Source organism: Athene noctua, chromosome 20 (assembly GCF_965140245.1).
Source record: "Athene noctua chromosome 20, bAthNoc1.hap1.1, whole genome shotgun sequence".
Lineage (NCBI taxonomy): Eukaryota > Metazoa > Chordata > Aves > Strigiformes > Strigidae > Athene > Athene noctua.
This window is the reverse complement of record NC_134056.1, coordinates 10218042-10237891: the sequence shown is the minus strand read 5'-3', so window position 1 is coordinate 10237891 and position 19850 is coordinate 10218042. Positions and strand designations below refer to the sequence as shown.

Sequence of the window (19850 nt, the reverse complement as noted above, 5' to 3'; positions counted from 1 at the left end):
TTTATAGCTCCTTCTGCAGTTGAGCAGAGGAAAATATCGTCTATAGCTCCTCAAAGACCCCCACACCCCATCCAGGGTTTCTCTTTAGCTTGATGGACAGTTTGCTGCTGAACACCATGACATCGGGCTCCTTAGTCCTTGGCCAGGACTGTCTCCTTCCCTGTGCTCTTCCTCTGTGGTTTTCTGTAGAAAAGTAACTGCCTGTGGCTCCTTCTCCAGCAGGGATTAACATCCACAGAGCTGCCCAGCACTGGCCAATCCCTTCTCCAGCAACAGCCCAGCTCCTGAAGGTACTGACTGCATTTCACCAGGCGGTCGGAGCTCTACACAGTCTGTCTCACTGTACTTTAAGGCAGTGATGACAGGAGGATAGGGCAGGCTCTTGAAATGTAGGAATCAAATATTTTAAGAGGAAGAGATATTTGACCTCGGTTGTCCCCTGGTCCCTGGGCTGCGGCAGGGAGGGAACAGCTCCATTGACTTTGTAGGTCTGTGATTTGGCCCTATGTTTTTCATATTTTATAGTGAATGAATATCATTAAGTATTTAGGACTGAGCTGATTCCTTAAAGTATTTATTTTGCAGGAGATCTAGTGAGAAAGGTATAGCAGTTCAAATCAGTTCCACTTTTTACATTATTTTTTTGTTTGCTTCACTTCCAAACTAGAAAAAAAAGGAAAGTCACTTCTCATAGTCCTGCTGCTCACAGAACACTGAAGTGTGCTGCAAAGGCTGGAAGCACTGCTGCAAGCCCAGCATGAGACAGTGCTACAGCGATCCCTAGGACATTTAATCTGATGGTTTGAAAATAAACTCACCCCAGTTAGCTTGGAGAAGCCCTGTGAGAGTTGTGCTCACAGCAGGCTGCATGTTGCTCAGTGAATAAATCTAGCAGGTATTGCTGGAGTTAGGCAGGAAAGTAATGTTCTCTGCCCTTAGGAAATACAGGTGTGGAGAGTGAGAGCAACCATCCCCTGGTGTCGGCAGCACATCAGCCTCAGAGAAGTACTTGTACCTTTATAGAGTTGCTCCTTATTAGGAATATTTTTGGGAGAGCCTAGAGGAGCAGAGCCGTAGCAGTGGTTGTCCATGTCTAAGGAGCTCACAAGTGAGATGTGGAGAGGGTTTTCGGAAATGTAGGAAATTTAGGTCTGACAGGATCCTGGTTTCTTAAATCCTCTGCTCCCTTGAGACCATGGTCTCTGCAAAGGCACTGTTGTCAGATGCTCTGTCTGCTTGTGCCTGTGCTGGACATCTGTTCTGGGGAGATCTGGGCTTCATCAGCACATGCCTGGGAAGAAAAAGTTGTGAATCCTAGGGTTAGGAAACAGAAGGTTGCCTTTCCCGAGTCAACTGCAGATGCTGGATGTTGTCACTGCCGCTCCCTGCCCCAGGAGCCGTGCAAAGGCAGGGGGTTTGCCAGTCCCAGGGGGTGCCTGGAGGTATCCTGCCACTCCAGCTCCTCCACACAGTGCCTGGATAGTTGTGCCAGTGTAGATGGCTCCAGGAGACTGCCCTGACCAGCCCTGGTTCAGCAATAAGCCTTTTCCCTCCCTGTCTACCTTCCTCACCCTGTTCCCAGTTTTCCTACAGGGGCTGGTCCATATTGGCTGAATTGTTGAGCTTCACTGCTGAAGCAGTGAACCTTCCAGGTTGCCGGGAATGGGCGTCTCTTCAGCAGCTTGCAAAGCCCAAGTCCTTTGGAGGGTCACTCCCAGGAACCATGTAAAACCCCCCTGATCTGCAATTTGTTGTGGCTATCTTACTTGACAGCAGTAAGATGCAAAGCCAGGTGGCAAGGATTGTTTTTCAGAAGCTGGGAATGTTTTAATGTCTTGGAAAGAGAAACCTTGAAACCTTCCACCAGAAGGATTTCTCCCACTGTGATACTAGATACAGTATATGGCTTAAAAAATAATCCCTGGCACTTTCGGAGCACTATGTGATATACTGTTTTAGTTTAGCAAACCCTTCTTTTTCAGTCTGGGAAGTTAGTTCATGGATCTGGCTTTGCTTCTTCCTTTTATTGATTACACAGAGGTGGCAGGGCAGTAGTGTAATGAACTGCTTGCCTCACTGAACCTGGAGAGATACCAGGGTTATGGGTGAAGCTCATAGTAGAGGACAAGTGGAGTTCTGGTGTCTTCCAACCTGCATGTGTCTATAACGAGGGTAATTTAAGTGGTTCTCTTCACCACTCCAGAGTGCGTTGTACTAGAGATGATTTGCAAGTGAGGTGGCAGCAAAGAATTTGGCACAGAGGTTATGAGACAAGGTGCTGAGGCACAAAACCAGAAGATATGTCTACACAGAGGAAGTAGCCTTGGGGATGTTCTTCAGGTTGGCTGCTTCCAGGTAAAGGAACAGTGAAGCTGAGGGAGGGTGGGCTTGGGGATCTGTGTTGATGCACCTTGATGGACTTGGTGGATACTGAAGTTGAGCTGCTAGTAGAGAGATGTCTTTCGGTGGTTTAGTGTATGTGGTGAGAAAAGGGGTGGGTGAAGCAGGACTTGTGAAACTGAGTCTAATTGGGTCAGTAATTTCTAATCAGGAAGTGGGAGTGAAATTCAAACACATTAAAACCAGTTGATTTTCCTGTGTTTTGCAAATAAAGTGCCTTTTTTTTTTTTTTTGTAAATGTCCTGACATCTCAGGGGTTTAAAAACAAAATTTCATTTTCAGTTTCAAAACAGCTGTCTGTGTTTCAGTTAACTAAAGTTAACTTGCACTGAATAAAAAAAATAAGAAAGAGGTAACTCATCCACAGACACAGATGAAACCCTTCATTTCTAGACTGACTGAAAATGACTCATTTTCCTTCTTTTCCTTTTTTTTTTTTTACTCAAATATTTGCAAAGTTTTCTGTTTGACACCAATTCCTTTCCAGCAATTTCATTTAACCCTGAGACCTCCCCCACATCCCAAATCCAGCATTTTCTCAGTGTCGTCTGTTCAGAGAAGTGGTGCATCTCTAACAAATGTGTTTTCCTCCACTCAAAGGCAGCAGGAGGAATGAAGAGTGCATTTTTTTGCAAGGCAGATATATCCCTGCTGTTAAAACAAGACTTGTCAACTCTGTGTCTGAGGCTCTTCCAAAACCTGCACTCTTACCTGAGATGGGCTGTGCAGAGGCAGCGTGCATGAGGTGAGCGTGTGTGACCTCTGCCTTTCTCAGCTTTACGTGTGATGAGAGGCTTGAAAACTGTTTTCTGTTGGGAAAAGAGAGATTTTCCTCTGAGTTCTTCTGTATAAGAAACTCTGGTTTTCTCCCTGGGAAGTTCTGTAGGTTAATAAAGAAATGGAAAGAAAGGAAAACTTAATTTGAGATGGGAAGTGAATATTAGAGTGTCGATGCTCCGATGCAGCCTTAGAAGTAGAAGATACAGGAGTAGGCACAAACGAGCCTCTGAACAGGATGCTTTTCACAGGGAGGAAGAGGATTTTGAACTCTGGGGACGAAACAGGGGTGGAGATCTCTACATCCAGCAACAGATTTCTGCATAAAGGCTGAATGTTGTAGAGGTTGACCCACGTGCTGACCGTGTCCTTCTTGGCACCTCATCCAGAAATGAAGTTGCAGGAGGTTTCTTCAGTCTCAGTGGAGCATCCATGCCCATCCTCACCCGAGCTCACTGCCTGCAGAGCCTCCTCTGCCCAGGACCCAGCCATGGTGAGCCAGGGTTCAGCCCTGGGGCATGGGGGAACCACAGGAGATGAATGTCTGCCAAGGGAGCTCTGGGAGGGTAGGCCCCTCCTGAGGGGTGGTAAAGTGGTGCCTCCAGCACAGTTTGGGTTTTGACAACCTCTCTCCATGTGAGTGAAATCCTGGTTTATATTTATTTGCCTGGAGCCTTCTGAACTGTGGTTCAAGCATTATGGGCTCAGCCTGACCCATGAGGGTTTGGTGAACCAAGACTTTACAAGAAGTGAAGCTCTTTTTGCTTGGGGGTCTCAGGGTCCCTGGCCTTGCAGGCAGCCCCCATGCCTGGGAAAGCAGCAGCTCATGGCATTGAGCAGCTTGTCATGAAACTTTGAAGGCTCACAGACACCCAGAGATATTTCGGGTGTAAAAATACCAGTGGAGAGGTGGGAAGTGAGTAGTTCTGCGAAATGCTGCGCATAAAGAACGTAGAGCAGCATTCAGGAGTTGAGTAAAGGTTGAAACCACAACAATTCAATAGTTTGTGGAGGAAAATTGGCAGCTGCGAGTGTGGAATGAATCACAAATGTGCACATGTTTTGCCTGAGGTGAAAATCAGAGTGCTTTTTGGCTGTGAAATGTCAGCTTGTTAGTCTGGGAAACACTCAGGTTTAATTTTTTCTTTATTCTTGTGAGCTGTGTTGAAGGGAGCATGAGGGGAAGGTCAGGACTGTTGCTCCTGCCCTGCTCTGCCCTAGGCTGTACTGTTGCTGGTGCATAATGCTCTTGTGCCTCTCTGTCTCATTCCTACTCAGTGTCTGCAGATCCCCTGGGGCAGACGATGCATGGTAGCTAGATACAACCTCCAGAACATTGTTCCCAATCAAATTAATTTTAACGTCAGGTCAGAGCCTGAGCACTGACCCTTACAACAGCATATCTAAAAGCAAAGGAAGCAGAAATAGATCCCTGCAAAGCACTGTGCACTTCGCTTGCCTGCAGTGGAAAACTCCCTTTAATTAAGCGCTCTGGTACTAATTTCAGTTTGGGTGTTAGTCATCTGCTGAGTAACAGGAGCTGGTAGAGGCACTTGCAAGGCACAGTGGCAAAGCTCAGCTCAGGCAGGTCCAGCTCCCACAGCCTGGGGCTGTGGCAGGCATGGGCTTAGGTCCTCCTCTCCCTCGGCATGGGACCTTTGCTGCTTTGCAGGGAATGCCAGTATCTCCAAAGTGATTAGTTCCAGCATGAAGTAGCTGTACTTCAGCTAAGGTAAACCATGCGCTGACCCGTAGCCATTCTTAAAGGGGAAAATTGGCCTTGCTGAATGAAGGCATGGCTAAGAGTTTCTCTGAGTTAGGATGAGTTTGGACAAAGGGTTTGCCAGACACTTGTGCAGCAGGCAGTGTCCTGCAATAGACCACATGCTCTTGAGAAAAGCAGACAGGAGTTGCCTTTCCCTGCCAGCAGTTGGGACCTCGAGTCTCCAACAAACTCCCATGGAACATCCCTAGTCCCGTTACTGCCAGGCGGGCAGCTGGAGGAGCCTGACAAGCAACAGACCGTGCCTGGGAGCCCGGACATGGCTGCGGCCCTGGCTCTCTGCCTGCTGTGTTGGCACAGTGCGGGAGCATGTCCCTGGCAGCCTTGTGCCTGGCCCCGTGTCCCCTGCGTGTCCCCTGGCTTTTACCCTCAAGCTCTTTTCCCTGAGTGCCAACATCTCTCCAAAGCCAGGCCCACAGGACAGGCAGTGCTGGTGTACATCCAGCTTCACGGATGTAGCTGTCATGTTTGCCCTGTGCTTTCGGGACCATTGATTACTCCGGGGTGATGTTTTCAAGGTTTTCTCTGCAGGCTGGTGTGAAAGCAGATGCTGATGAGCATCCTGCCCTGCAAGGGGTTTCTGGTTGAGGCACCATCTACCATCACAAACACCAGAGTCTTGTGCTCACTGCAAAGAAGTTTGTTGCTATGTCTCTGCAGTTTGCTTCTCCAGCCTCTGGTGAATTCGTACAAGTCAAAATGGATCTGAGTGTGAGATTGCCAGCTCCGTGCGTGTATACACATGTGATGGGGCTGGAGGGCAGGAGACCAAGGGCACAGTAAATTCTGGGTAGGATCTTTACGCATCCCCCAGCTCGTCCTGCTGGGATGTGATAACAAAGTATTTCCTAGGCAAGAGAGGTGGGAGTGACCTGAGCTAGACCTTTACAGTTGTGTTGTATGATTTCTCCCTGAATGAAGTCATCAACTCTTATCAAGCTTGGAAAATTAAGCTGACTCCCTCACCTTCCCCTGGCCAATTTGTCTTATGGGCCACTGCAGGGAGGTTGATAAAACACATTTGTCATGAATACACTGACACCCAGCAGAAGAAGAGGGTTGTGATTGCCAGGGCTTGATGTCAGGAGCAGAGCAGGCAGCTCTGTAGAGGATGTCCGATCACATGAAAGGGAAAAGCTTTGGAATGGTGCTCTCCGGATGTCTCCGGATATCTCTGGCTTGTATAGAGGCAGCCTTGCACCTCTCTAGCTCTGCCAAAGACTCCTGCCCTTTTGGTCTGCTGGCAGCAGAGTTTGAGAGTTGAAAATCAGCCAGGTTAGGGAAAACACATTTTTTCTGCTTTTTTTTTTTTTTTTGAGGGTTTTTGGCTGCAATTAAGAAATCGATTTTTCTGATTTTTTTTGGCTGCAATTAAGAAAATAGCGATCAATGCAAGGCCTGAGTTGTGGGGTTGCTGGGGTTAAAAGCTGCAGTATTTATTGCTTTAGCTGAGGTGTAAGAGATCCCTGCTTAGCACACAGGTCTCGAGGGAGCAGAAAGGATGGACACAGGAGAAGACAGGCAAGAGCTTCCAGGGCAAGCTAAGTCTTTGAACCTTTCCTTTGGCTAAGATATAAGCATGTACATCCTACTTAACACACATATCCTCACGGTGCCTCCCAACATTAGCTCTGCTTCATTTCTCCACCTGTACAAAAGGAAAAACGATTTACTCACAATCATGTGGAAATGGAAATGAAAACCTGGTTAACATGCTGAACCATCACAGTGAGCCACTACAGGGGTAGATCTGCACGAGCAGGGCAGGTTCTGAAGCAGCATCCATTTGGATGCTTAAGGAAATATGTTGTGTTATCGTTTTTCCTGGGGATCTCAGTCACCAAGGATGTGTGTATAAGCTGGGGACAGCACAAGCCCTGCTCCTGCATGGATGGTGTGTGGATGCTCATCGGCACAGTCTGCACAGGTTTAATTTAAACTTTGACTCTTTTTTTAATGCCAGCTGGGCAGACTTGCTGTTGCCACCATCAGAAATGAAGCTGTGCTTGCGGGTGCTGGTGTCTGACCCAACGAGGCAGCTTTGGTGTTTGAACATAAGGTCCCAGGAGTCTGAAAACACAAAGGACCTTTCACTGCTTTACTGCTGCTACTTTGCAGCAGTTTTTTGATACTTTGATTATAACTTGGAAAACAGGAGTTGCGGGGACCCGGAGCCAACGAGTGCTATTTCGCAGTGTGACAGATGGCTGCTGGCACGCGATCAGACTCCTTCTGGTTGCCTTTCACCAGTGACTAACATCTGGGCATATTGCCTTAGGTCTGGCTTGCCTTGCACATCACCAATGACATCAGGTCGGTTTTTCACCCTCGGATGACGTTACACATACTGTTTAAAATCACTGTTAGACTAAACCAAATGAACCAAATCATTGCTAGTGGAAGGAGCAGAAGCAGGGGAGTTTGGAGGAAGGGTTTGGGGTGCGCCAAGCCCTTATTTGCTGAAATTAGAGGAATTCCCAGGATGGGCTTCCTGGGCATATTTATTTTTATTTTCTCAGGCTGTAATCTCTCCCAGATGTGTATGTCTCCAGTAGAAGATAATACTAACCTGACCGTTTCCCTTGTTACTCAAGACACTTTCAACATTGTTGAAATAATAGCTCAGGCTGGGCCTCTGCCAGACTTTAAAATAAGTAGTCTAAGACAATGGGAGGTTAAGCTGGAGAAACATTTGTGAAGATCAGCCTGTAATAGAGAAGGAGGGGACAGAGGTATTTCAAAAGTATATATATCCCATCAAACTGTTGCTTTATTCCAAAATTCTGAAATTGCATTTCCTTTTGTAAGAAATTTTTCTGCCTTACTCACCTCTACCTCTTTACTTCAGTTTTGTAGCTTCTGGTGTATATTTTGCTGATCCCCCTGCCATTTGGTTAAGACCAAGGAGTCAGGAGGTTAACCTACTAACCAAACCCTTCCACGTCCTTCCCTTCCTACCACTGCTTGGAGAGCACAGCCTGCAAAGGGGCTGCTTTTGTGCTGCTCGTGTGCTGCCGTGCCACTGCTAGCTTTCATACCCCCACAACGTGTTGCTGAGATTTTAAAAATGCATCCCATTCTGCCTTAGGAGGAGTTTAAGACTTCACAAAACATCATGAAAAGGGAGAGAATGAAAGCTCTGCGTGCCCAGAGCTCTCTTGGGCAGCCCAGCCAGCTGAGCAGAGGTATCCTCCAAAGCTACCCAGGACAGGAGAGACTTGAGTTTAAGTCCCTGCCAATGGCTGCTAACATGGACGCTGCCTTTGGCTCAGCAAATCCTTACACTGCAGGATTCTGGCAGAGAACAGCCAGGAAAGGCTCGATCTGTTCCTGCCCTTTTCCTCTCCTCTCCTGCAATCATCTGCTGTTGGAGCCAGGGATGGAGGCTGGAGTGACCTCCTTGTGGTCCTGACCTTGAAGTGGGTCAAATCCAGAGAAACCTTGGCCATGGAGCTGTGTGTGCACACAATGTGCATGTGCTCTCCATCAGCATGAGAGGATGCTAAAAATCTAGGGTATGAACCCTGACTGTGTCATGGGCTGTCCTGCTTGGTGCTGACCATACCACCTGGAGGAGTTTTTCATGATCATCCCTTCATTGCTTTTCTCTGGTTGCTCTGTGCGTAGTTACATGTGTGCCTTCCAACCCTATTTAAAAACAAAAAACCAAAAAACAGAGAGGGACGCTCTTGGAAAGCTGGTGCTGGAAACAAGCCCCAGGAGTGTGATAGTTTGTAGGATTTGCTATTAATTTACTTTGACAATGGAACAACAAAGAAAGTTTATTTACTAGCAACAGTGAGGGCCAATGTTTTTGGGTCTTATCCCCACTCAGTGTCACACAAGTTTTAATAGCATGTTTTTTAGGTTTTTTTAAATTAATCCCACAGAATATGCTGTATAGGCATTGTAGACTAATTCAAATCTGGTTTATGCTGATTCACTGTAATTCAGTAATTAAGTTTAATTGCTGTGAGGCAGACTGAGCAGATTGACGAGTGGCTGTGTGGGGATTTGCACAGGTTTAAATGAAATCCATTTTAAAATACCCCTCTGGCTAAATCTATTAAGCCCTAAATATAGATAAACCATCAATTCCACAGTGTTTGGCTTGAGTAAAGTGAGGGTTTGAGCTCAACCCCAAAGCGTTTGCTGTCAGTGGTCCAAGAGGGCTCAGGACATGCATGCACAGAGCAGAGAAAGGAGGAAGTGGGGGGGAGACGTGCAGAACAGAGGATAGGAGACACACCAGGGGGTGTGTGTGGCCTCGGCGTGAGGTGTAGCACCCCAGACCATTCTCCTAGAGACCAGGAGCTTTGGTTTGATGTTAACTTTCCTGGTTGCTCAGGAAGGAGATGTTTGAGCAGCTCTGCAGGATCTGTCAGTATATATCTTGGGATGTGGCTTCTTTTTTGTTTTCTTATTCAAAAAAACAAAAAACGACCAACCCAAGTGAGACCACCAAATCCTGCAGAGCAACTAGCTGTTGTGAGGTTTCCTCCCAGCCCTTCCCAGTGCCTCCTTCAAAAGGGTCTTCAGACTCTCATTTCTCACATATCAGGATATTGATTTACTCCATGTTTGCAAAGCCTTTCCCTGTCCCATCTAGGGCAGGAAACATACTCTCAGTTAATGGGATGAGATTTTCATGCCATCCCATGGCTTGGTCAGTTGGGCAGAGAGAATACCCCATGAGGATGGTGAAGCTGAAGGCTAAAATGCCCACCAAGCCCACTTCCCCACTACTGTGGCTTTAGCAACTCTTAAATCCAAGCCCACTTTCCCACTGTGGCTTTAGCAGCTCCTTGCCATCCTGCTACCATTGCTCTTCTCCCGAAAGCTCTTTCGTGGGCTCTCTTCTTTTTTTGCCACTTGAACTACTTTGTTATTGTAGCCAGTGTATCCTTATTTGGGGTCATCCTCAACTTCCAGCAACCCTTCCTCCTCCCCAGGCTTTGTCCCCAAAAGCCCCATCCTCATCCTGGCAGAGTCCCCCATGCTGGGCCCATACAAAGGAGCGGCAGCACGCCTGCAGATCTGTGTAATGAGCTTGAAAAGAATTCTGTGCTCCAATTTTTCCTGTCTAAACAATGTGTATGGCTAGCTCTTTCTTCTGAAAAGGTTTCGCTTCCCTGAAATGTTCTGTCCTCTCTGTGGGTGGGTGGTTGCATTCACTCTTCCACTAATAGGTACAACATTCTCTGTGAGAAATGTGCTTTTTCTTTTTCTTCCTGCATTGGCTTTGTCCCCTTTAACTTGCAGCCACTGGGTCAAAACCAAATTATCTCTGCTCTCCAGAGCAGGGAGGAAAAGGTTGAAATCCTGTTGCATAACCGTCTGAATGCAGGTCCATCACTGCGAGCTGTGTTCGCTTCAGCTTAAACATAGTCTCATGTGGCTTGCGGTGTTGCCCTTAAAGAGAAATTATTAGTTGACGAGGGAAATGGGAACAGTAGGAAACAAATGTGGTGCAGGAGGTGACACGGATGGCTGCCATGGACATTATTTATGTTACAAGCAATGCTAGGGTAGAAAGAGAAGCAGCTGCTGGTAGATTGATGTCCAGCAAACACAACACTACTGAGGTGTCCTCGACCTTGTCCACCCAATGTGCAGAGTCATCAGGCAAGTCCGGACAAATATGAAGCTGCCATCTTGGCCCAGAGGAGATCAGGCATAACCTTCAAGACCGAGAACATCTTTCAAGAGGCAAAGGGTAGAGGAATATGAGCCATCAAGAGGCGAGTGGAGGAGCATTTGAGTTTTGGGAGGGCTGTCTTGTTTTGAATGCTTGGCTACGGATCATGCCTGTGCTAATGTGGTGGTGTCAGCGGTGTGAGGTGCCAGGAAACCCTTGCCCCAGTATAAAGTCCTCTTTTTCCATCACTTAATGCAAAGAGCCTTTATTATTAAATTCTAGCTGTGATGTACAAGCCTCTATAATACACAGTTTGAAGTGCATGGTCTGTGATCCTAAGCAAACTTCTGGCAGGACATTTTCATAATGCACTGAGAAATTAGAGGGAAAAAGACCCATTAGGTCATATGCTCCATTCCCCAGACAGCAAGCACCAGGGCCGTCCTCTGGGGTTGTCCCCAAACCTTGTCCAACTCAGTTATTTCAGGTCCCAACTGGTGGTGCCGTGGCCAGGGGAAGTGACTCAGTCTGACAGACCCTGTTACAAGCTCTCCCAGAGCTACAATTATGTTTTATGTTGTTTAATACAATTCCCTTTTCCCTCATTTCCTTCCTTCAGGGAGAACCTAAAGCTTCACCTGCACACAAGCTAGAGGAAGGCATGGATGGTCACTTCTCTGTATCTGCAACCTGGAGTGCCCCCTCAAGGGACACCTTCCTCTGGGATGCAGCCCCCAGGATGGGATGGGGTGGTGAAGGACCACTACTGAACCCTGACTGGTCTCTGGGAGCACTAATGGGCCATAATGGCCCTGACCAGCTTTGCCTGGGACCTCCACCCATGCCCTCATCCCAGGACCCCCATGTAAGCTCAGCCCTGTGCCCTCAGCCCTCCCCTGAGCTATGGTGTAGGGTGCTTGTCTCCAGCCCTGCCTCTGACTTTGCCTCCTGAATGAACCATGGACCTTTGCTGGAGGTAGTTTGTCTCCTGCTCCATATTTGTTTCTGTCTCTTGGATGGTTCCTTGTTTGTCTACCTTCCTCCTCAAAGGACAACATTTGGGGTTGTCCCCTGGGTCCCCAGTCTGACCAGGGTATTGTCTGTGTTCCCTGTTTCTCGTCTTGTTCCTTAGGATTTTAACTCTGTGTGGGCTCAAAGGACTGATGAGGGCAGGAAAACCCTGTATGGAAAATATGGACCGTATGGTCTGATGCAGGTACCTTGACAAAGTCCCCAACACCAAACATTGCAGAGGCATATGCAGATCCCTCTGCCTTAATTTCCCCTTTATCCTAGAAATTCTGGTGATTTTTGTGTACTTAATATTTGAGCTGGAATTTGTTTATAACTTCTCAGAGTGGTGGGGTAAAGGCTTTAATCTCTCTTTCCATGTGCTTTTCTAAGCAACTTAATTTTTAAAAAGGGATGCTTTTTAAAAAATTATTTTTTTATTTACTGTTTAACTTTTTTACAAAGGAAACAAACAAGAAGTCATAGTTATTTTAAATAGCCATCTCTTAAATTGCTCAGGCCAAGGAGTGGAGGTAATGATGATCCAGGGCACACTGCTGATAATCAGAGGATGCATCTTCTCTTGCTGAGCTTTGCAAGGCTCTGCTGGTTTTCACCTGTAGCCCAAGCTTAGGATTGCTAGGACATCTGCACTAAAACACAAGGTCAGTCTGGCTGTTTCTGTTGGTAGAGTTTCTGGGATCTTGGAAGCAGAGACCTCCTGACACAAAACCAAGCACCACAATGGGTTCATGGGCTGTGGTTCAACAGCTCTAAGCTGTATCTCTAATAGGTTTTTATAGGTGTCCTCCCTTGCCCTGACTGCCGTGCTCCCCATCCTCGGAAACATTTCTCCCAAAATGTGCTTGGCACCCTGATGACCGCTGGTTAACTTCAGCTTGGGATGTTGTGTTCTTGGCTCTGGCTGCACTGCCCGGTGCTTGTCCTTTCTGAGGTTGGCCCATGCACAAGTCTCCCTGGCACTGGGCTGCCTGGGAAGATTCCTGCGCAGCTTTAGGAGCCCCGAGGCAAGCTGAGTTTGGCAGCAGCTGTTGAACTCCAGGAATCTCCTTTTCAGAATAGAAATAGCCACTCTGCAGGCTTTTGGTTTGAGATTGAATAGCAAACAGGTTGGTTTGGCATGCTGAGTGTGCACCATGGGCAGTCTTGCCTGGCTTTTCTGCAGATGGGCAAGGAAGGACCCAAGTCTAGAACCCAATGCAAGCACAGCTGGACTGGGAGTACAGCTTGGGGTGAGCCCTGCTCCTGGGGTCCTGGGCAGCATTGCCTCCAGGGTGGAGATAGGAGCATGCTGATGGTGAAGGTTGCTCAGAAGTGGTAAAAAGAGCATTTGTGAGCAGAGCTGCTCACTGATGGCCACTGGAAGAAGATGGGGAATCCTCTCTGTGAAGCAAGGCAGGAGGGTGAATGCCTGTGGGGATAAGGCACCTGAGCCCTAGGAAAGCTGAAAGCCCTTGAGAAAACATGTTTTTTTGTAAAAGAAACCTAGAATTACCGTATCAGATGTACAGTCTGTCCTGTCCCTGACTCTGCCTGCAGCAGTGACTGCACTTGCTGCATCCTCAGCATCCACCTGCCTGGGATTAATCTGCTCCCAGAAAGGCTGTAACCCTGATCTCTGGTAGCTGGTGACTCAGACCCTGCAGCTGAGAATTGCTTCCACAGGTAATCCGTGTCCTTGAGAAGCAGCATGTCTGCTCCCAGAGGTTAAGGCAAAGAGAAAAAATAAACCTGCTTTGAAATTCAAAGTAAATCTGTGATGTTCTTGTAACAACCAGAAACCCAGCAGTGTCAGAATGGAGAGCTGACCCTTGGTTAATTGTGGGGAGAAGTTGCACGCAAAAGCTTTGGTGTTGAGGCTGGTTGAGCATTAACTCCAGTGTAATAAACAGCCACGCTGTGCATCAGCTTCTGCCTCAGGATGAGAGCGTGGTGCCATGAGCCGCAGCTGCTGCAGCAGGGCTCTCTCTTCATAGGGACTGTAGTAGATGGATCCCATCTGATGCTTTGCTGGCTCAGGCAGTATGGGTGTCTGCTGCAGGTGTTCCTGAGGCCCCACTGGCTTATCCCAATAGTGCAGAAACCAGCCAGATGCACCTAAAATAAATACATGGAAAGCTGCTTCTGGAGAACAGGGAGTGGGAAGAAAAAGCAGTGCATGTGTAAGAGCTGCAGACTGGAGCTGGTAAAGTGGAAGAAGGGCATCTGCTTTCCAGCTTCCTCAGCTCTGCGTGAGGGCTGGTGTCTGAGAGGCACATCATTTATTTCAAAATTTCTCTTTTGGCTTGTGGGGGAATCAAGGAGAGGAGGGTGGTGTTTACAGTGGCTCTGCCCAGGGTACAACTGTGCAGCTGACTGCCAGGGTTTGAGTGCTGACCCTCTCTGGGGATTGAAATGACCGGGTTGTCATTCGGTTGTCCTTGCTTGTCTCCAGTAGAGATTTGTCACCATCCTCTGAGCTGCCTGCGTTGTGTGGGGGCTGTGGGGTGGCTGTGCTCAGCTCTCGCTCTGCTGCTCCCAGGTGCATGCAAACGTGTCGAGAGGGAACACGGCCAAACCCTTCCTGTGATGTTCCGGCTGTGGGGGCTGCCATGGCAGAGGCCACAGCAGTGCAAAGCTCCTCTGTTGGCTCTGGGGCTGCTCCGGGCGTACAGTGGGACCCACTCGTCTCTCCCTTGGCTGTAGGTGCAGTGTGTGCTGGTGCTCCATGTTGCAGACAGCTGCTTCCTCAGCTCTGACAGATTGTGATTCCTACCTGTCCCCTTGCCTGGGCCTTAAGAGACCTCATCAATTTATCTCCTAATTCTGTGTTTCTTTTATGCTAAAGTCTTCTCTTGGGGTTGGTGAGGGGTCCAGAGGCAAACACCAACCCTGGCGGTTTACACTTGCTGGTGCCGCCCTGCCCCTGTGATCACCCTCCAGTTCTTAGGCCACAGGGAGAGGCATCTGCTAATCTGTTTAGGAAAGCACCAAACACATGCTTAATTTTAACCCTAGATGTACATATCATGGACCATGGTTTTAACTTTCAGTAAATTCTCAAGTCGTGTTAAGGCCATACCCTGCCCAGGAAAACTTCCATGTAAGCACGTTGTTTCTAGTACTAAGTCCCCAGCTGCAGCTTGTGTAGGAAAGCCCTTCAGCTGACAGCATCCACTGCATTCACGCTTGTCTGCCTGTAATCACCAGCAAAGCTGCTCAGTGTTGAAGGCTGCAGCCCCTGGAGATGGAGCATGCAGGTCTTGGCACATCTATTGATGTCAGCAGCTGCAAAATCATCTCCCAAAACTGCTTGGGAATGGGAAGGGACAAATATTCCTGATATTTTTCCCCCCTCTGTCAGCTGTGTTTGGTCTCAGATTAATTCCCCATGCTATGCATGCACATCACTTACAACACTGATAAACTCTGCTGACTCAGTACCGTTTCAGGGTTTATGACTGTTCAAGTCTCACAGGGGCTCAGCCTGGCACCCTGTCTGGTTTGGTACCATTTTTGCAACAGTCCTGCTGCCAAAGGCTGTTGCATGTTTATGTTGCTGAGTTACTTGGGAATATGTTGATGCTGTGACCATGTGGGGAGCTGGGGAAATACCAGATGAAATCCCAAGTCCCCACAGAAGGCTGCATCTCCTGAAGGACCCTATTCCCTCCCATGCTTCCCAGCACAGGGCTTGTTCCCTTGCAAAATCTTCTGATGAGATGATGACAGGGCTGTTACGTTAGTGTCTGAACTGGATCAAAGAAGCTTTCCACTCAATTGACTTGTTATTTTCCAGAGCAACGGATCTATAGGGTGTGTATATCTCCTGTCAGGCTGCAGCATGCCTGAGGCTGTTCATCTGCCCTCAAATAAATCTTGCACCTCATCGACAGTGGGAATTAGAGTGAATGCAGAGGCTGGATGCCTCCCAAATGGTGGCAGATGCTAGTGCAGATGGTACTGGCAGGATTCCCATTGACAAGTCATCAAGTGGGATTGTCCAGGCCTTCCCAGTAAAGGGGCTGTGGGTCTGGATCACTCCAGACTCCTCCAGCAAGGCTGGGCCCATGGGCTGCTGCTCAGGTCCATCCCTTGTCCTCACCCCTTGTAGGTGGCAGGGTTGTTGCCACACTGCATAAAGAGATGACAGAAAGGAGGGACTTTGTTGTATGTCTCAGAGGTAGAAACAGTGTGTCTGCATGGAGCCAGATGTCTGGAATTTTTTTGCTAATGGACGGGGAACAAGGAACCTTGTGGTTTTAAATTTTTGTTCATGTATTTCTGTAGTTGAAGGATCTTTTCATTAAAGAATGAGCTTGGAGAGGGAATGTCTTTGTTCACCAAGGGATTTAAAAGCTTTTCATAAGACTGAAGTGATGGTGATACCAAATAACCCAGACCAGGGGCTTTGACCCAATTCAAACCATCTTGCATGTTCACAGACTAGTGCCGAAAGTGGGCCTTTCACCTTCTGGGAAGGGGTATTGTGGGATGCACAGCTCCTGATGGAGCTCCTGACCTTGTCATAGCGAGGAACCCTGCTTTGGGCAGAGGAGTGCCCCTGAGGTCTGATCAGGACACCCGCCGCAGGGAGGGACACAGTAACTTCACCCCGCACCTTGGTCAGATTCTTTATTGAAATTGGGCAAACTTCAACAAGGAAGCTTGGAAAAGGACTGAGCAGGATTTTCTGGGCCCAGCTGGTCCAGGACTTGCATTTTAGGACATTTGTGTCCCAGGTTTGCTTTACAGTCCTGAGCATCCCAACTATATGGTCAAAAAAATGCCACCACTGCTGAGGTAGGAATGGCCCTCTAAGTCTTTGGGACACTGGCCTCAAAACATGTATTTTGTTTCAGAAATATCACCTGGCTGCTTCTGAAGTTATCTGAATGTTTGTTTTGGTCCAAGTTGACTGTATTTGTGAATTATTTTATTTTCCCCAAACTGCATTCTTTTATGCCGGAGGGGTTTGTCTGTTGTCTGATAGGAAGAATGAAGAGAGCAGAGCCTTGTAGTGAAGGTATCTTAGATATTGAGCATCTCTCTCTTCTCCCCCAATGCAGATGAAGTGAACTTGCTGGATAAAATTACTTCCCATGCCCAGGACCTCAGCAATATTTCCTTTAGCTATGATGAAGCCAACTGCAGCATCCTGGAGATCGGACAGTACGCTACCCTTAACATCCCTACGAGGGAGGCATTTGGGGACAGGTAGGCTGGGGAATGGTGTCAGGATGGTGGTGCTCAAAATCATCTCGTGCATGCTTGTTCATTTAAGAGGTTCCTTTAAGACCCTATTCCATAACAAGACAAAGATAAGACATCCACTCTGTGCTCTTATGAGCTTGGTGCTTCTTCTCTTTCTTCCATCTTTTTTGGTCATGTGCAGGGAAGACACAGTGCTTGACTTACCATTCCACTAGTGTGTTTTATTGGTGTTCCCATTAGGGAGACCTCTCTACTCCAGCACGTAACTGGAGAGAGCACAAGAGAGAGCACAGCCATATCCCTCAGCATTGCTTGATGCCAAGACTGTGGAGGCATAGACCAGGTCAGACCTTGCTGTACTTGATACAGGGCTGTAGCTTGCAGGGGTCAAGGACGCTGGACGTGGTGACAGAGCATTGAAGAGCCATTTGTAACAGAGTTATCATACAGTCTCAGCAGTGGTCAGGGCAGGAGCCCCATGAAAATCATGCACAACCACATAAACGTGTGCTGAGATTGAACCTGAGAGGGATGCATTAAGGTTATATGGCCTGGCTGCTTCTTTTTGAGTACCTGACCTTACAACCTGAATGACTGTTTGCTCTTGTTTTGTTTATTTTTTGTTCTCACTGAGTTAATTTGTGCTGTGGCTTGTTTTTTATGTCCTAAGAGGGCAGTTCATGGTGATACAGCAGCTGCTGCAGGATGCCATGCATCACTTCTTTCTGCTAGGTTTGCAGATGAGCTGAGTGTGCTGATGAAGCTCAGGTACTCGCTGAAGGAGGACACCAGCCTAGTGACCATCCTTAGCCATCGGAGTCACGTGCTCTTCCAGATCCGGATTAACCCATATGCCTTGGTCTTTGTCACCACGAGGAGGAGACACTACGAGTAAGTTCCAACTCAGGTGCTTTTTTCTGCCTCTTCTTGCTTCCTTTTCTACCCCCAAGGCCAGAGTTAAGGTTTTCCACTTTGGGCTTTGAGCACTGCTGCTATGACCCCACCTCAGCTGAATCAAGGTCATGTCCCCCCACCTGGGTGATGGTCCCTTAGACCTGGTTGTGTGACTGCACAGGTAGTCACTGCCTAACTCCACTCTGTCAGAATGATGCAGATCTGGAAAACAAAGCAAAGAACAAAAAAGGTTCAAATGCCTGGGAGTAAATTAAGCAGGGAGAGACACAAATTTCCTAGATACCCCAACTGGTTGTAGATGTGCCCAAATCCACTGTATAGAAATAGCATTCTCATGCTGGAAGAGAAGTGTGGGTTTTTACTTGTGACAGTAAGGTAGACTTAATTTCTCTAGTACCATCCTTTGCAACTGCACTAAGGATGGATACATGGGGGACCCTGGGAGCTGATAAGGGTGAAGCCTTGTCCTGCATAAGGTGTGGGACCTGTTTCATGTTGTGCCTCTTCCCTTCCCTCTTTGGGGCACGCAGGTTCCCAGTTTCCTTTCTTGGCGATGGGCACTGGCACCAAGTTGCTCTCAGCATCTCCTTGGAGAGGCTGGAATTGCATGTGGACTGTCGGCTGGTGGACAGAGTGAGCTGGTCCAATTATTTCGGGATGGGAGTGAACACTGAGGGGCTGATCATCATTGGAGGCCTGATCGAGTCCTTCGAGATCCCCTTTAAGGTGAGAGCTGGGCAGACCTGGCAGGGCTGTGTTTGAGGACATGGTCTGCTCTAGCTGCATGAAGTGAGGCTGAAACTCCTGAAGGAGTCCATTGCCTTCTCGTCCTAAAACACACCATTTTTTTTTTTCACAGTTGGGGAGGGTGAGCTCTGCAAAGGCTTTGAGTTGTGCGAAGTGCTGGGTTTTGAGTCAGAGCAACACAAGTGCCAGCAGTCAGGTCAGCAGTAGAGATCTCTAGGTTAGACATACACTCGTGCTCTCTTATTGACCATGACTTGTACCATGTACAGCAGTCATCTGTGCAGGCAGCATGCAGAGAATTTGGTTGTCCCATGCATGTGTTGAAGACTAAGTCCCTGCTCTGAGGACTTTAACAGCAAAGGATTCCCAGCAGGTCGAAGTAGATGGCCTTGTTATAAAATGACAGATAAATTCAAAGGCTGTCAGTTTTTATGTTGAAACATATCTGATGGTCAACTTCAAACACAGAAATTGAGGGCATCAAACAGGTCTAGCTCTTACAGAAAAAGACCAAGTGAAGTTTCTGAGACCAACCCCTGGTTTGTGTCATCAGTCTGAAGCTCTTCTCCATTCCTTTGGGGTAGCATTCTCCTTGTCCCTGGTTTATAGCAGGCTGCACAGCTCCACCTCCGTCCTGGGGAGGAAGATTTCAGCTCATTTAGTGAAGCGGTCTTCTGGCATCTCGGACATGTTCCTCTCTTCATTTGCTGCTGCTGGCAGGTAGCAGAGGACCACTGGGTAAATAGAGCCAGCTTACACATTCCCCCTGGATAGCCATGTCATGCAGAAAAGCTGCTCAAGAATCAGTGGTGCTGTGTTGCTAACTAGTTATTTCAATCACCCTGAGCTTAATGAAGGAAATATGAAGGCAGCCTAGTAGAGCAGGGAAGCCCTTCTTGAACCAGTTTTGATTCTGACAAGTGCAAAATCTTGAAGGTTGACATTCTGTCTTATGTAGACATGCAGGCATCTCTGGGGGTCTCCACCTCCCTCCCTCATCTGTCTGGGGGTCTGTGCTGGGAGTCCAATATCGTGCATCATTCTTCTCTTCTTTGTAAATCCTCTCCTGTACAGAATATTTTCCCTTTGGTCGCTCTCCTCATGCACTCTTGTTCTCAATGAGGCCTTTACAGTATGGGAGCAGCTCCCTGCTGATGCTTGGCACCAGCCAAGCAGTCCTTGCTGCCTCTCTGAGGGCTGGAGGGGCTGGGTGTGCTGGGAGGTGATGGGGGAGTCGCAGGTCTTTGCTGCCTGCAGGCACGGTTGTCAGGCTGTCAAGGGGCCCCTTTCGGTACTGCCACTGCACCAGGGTGCTGCTCAGGCTGGGCTCTCTTGGAGGTGAATAGTAAGGGCCTGATCCTGTAG

General features: G+C 48.0%; 1 protein-coding gene across 9 annotated transcripts in view; it reads left to right on the top strand.

Annotated features, from left to right (window-relative positions):
* Positions 1–19850, top strand: part of LOC141968810 (uncharacterized) — a 95256-nt gene that overhangs the window by 18364 nt on the left and 57042 nt on the right. For all 9 annotated transcript variants that reach the window (XM_074923952.1, XM_074923954.1, XM_074923949.1 and 6 more), the window contains exons 2-4: positions 16679–16826; positions 17556–17714; positions 18269–18464. In XM_074923952.1, coding sequence (XP_074780053.1) covers positions 16679–16826; positions 17556–17714; positions 18269–18464 — 503 coding nt within the window. The remainder of the gene's footprint in view (positions 1–16678; positions 16827–17555; positions 17715–18268; positions 18465–19850) is intronic.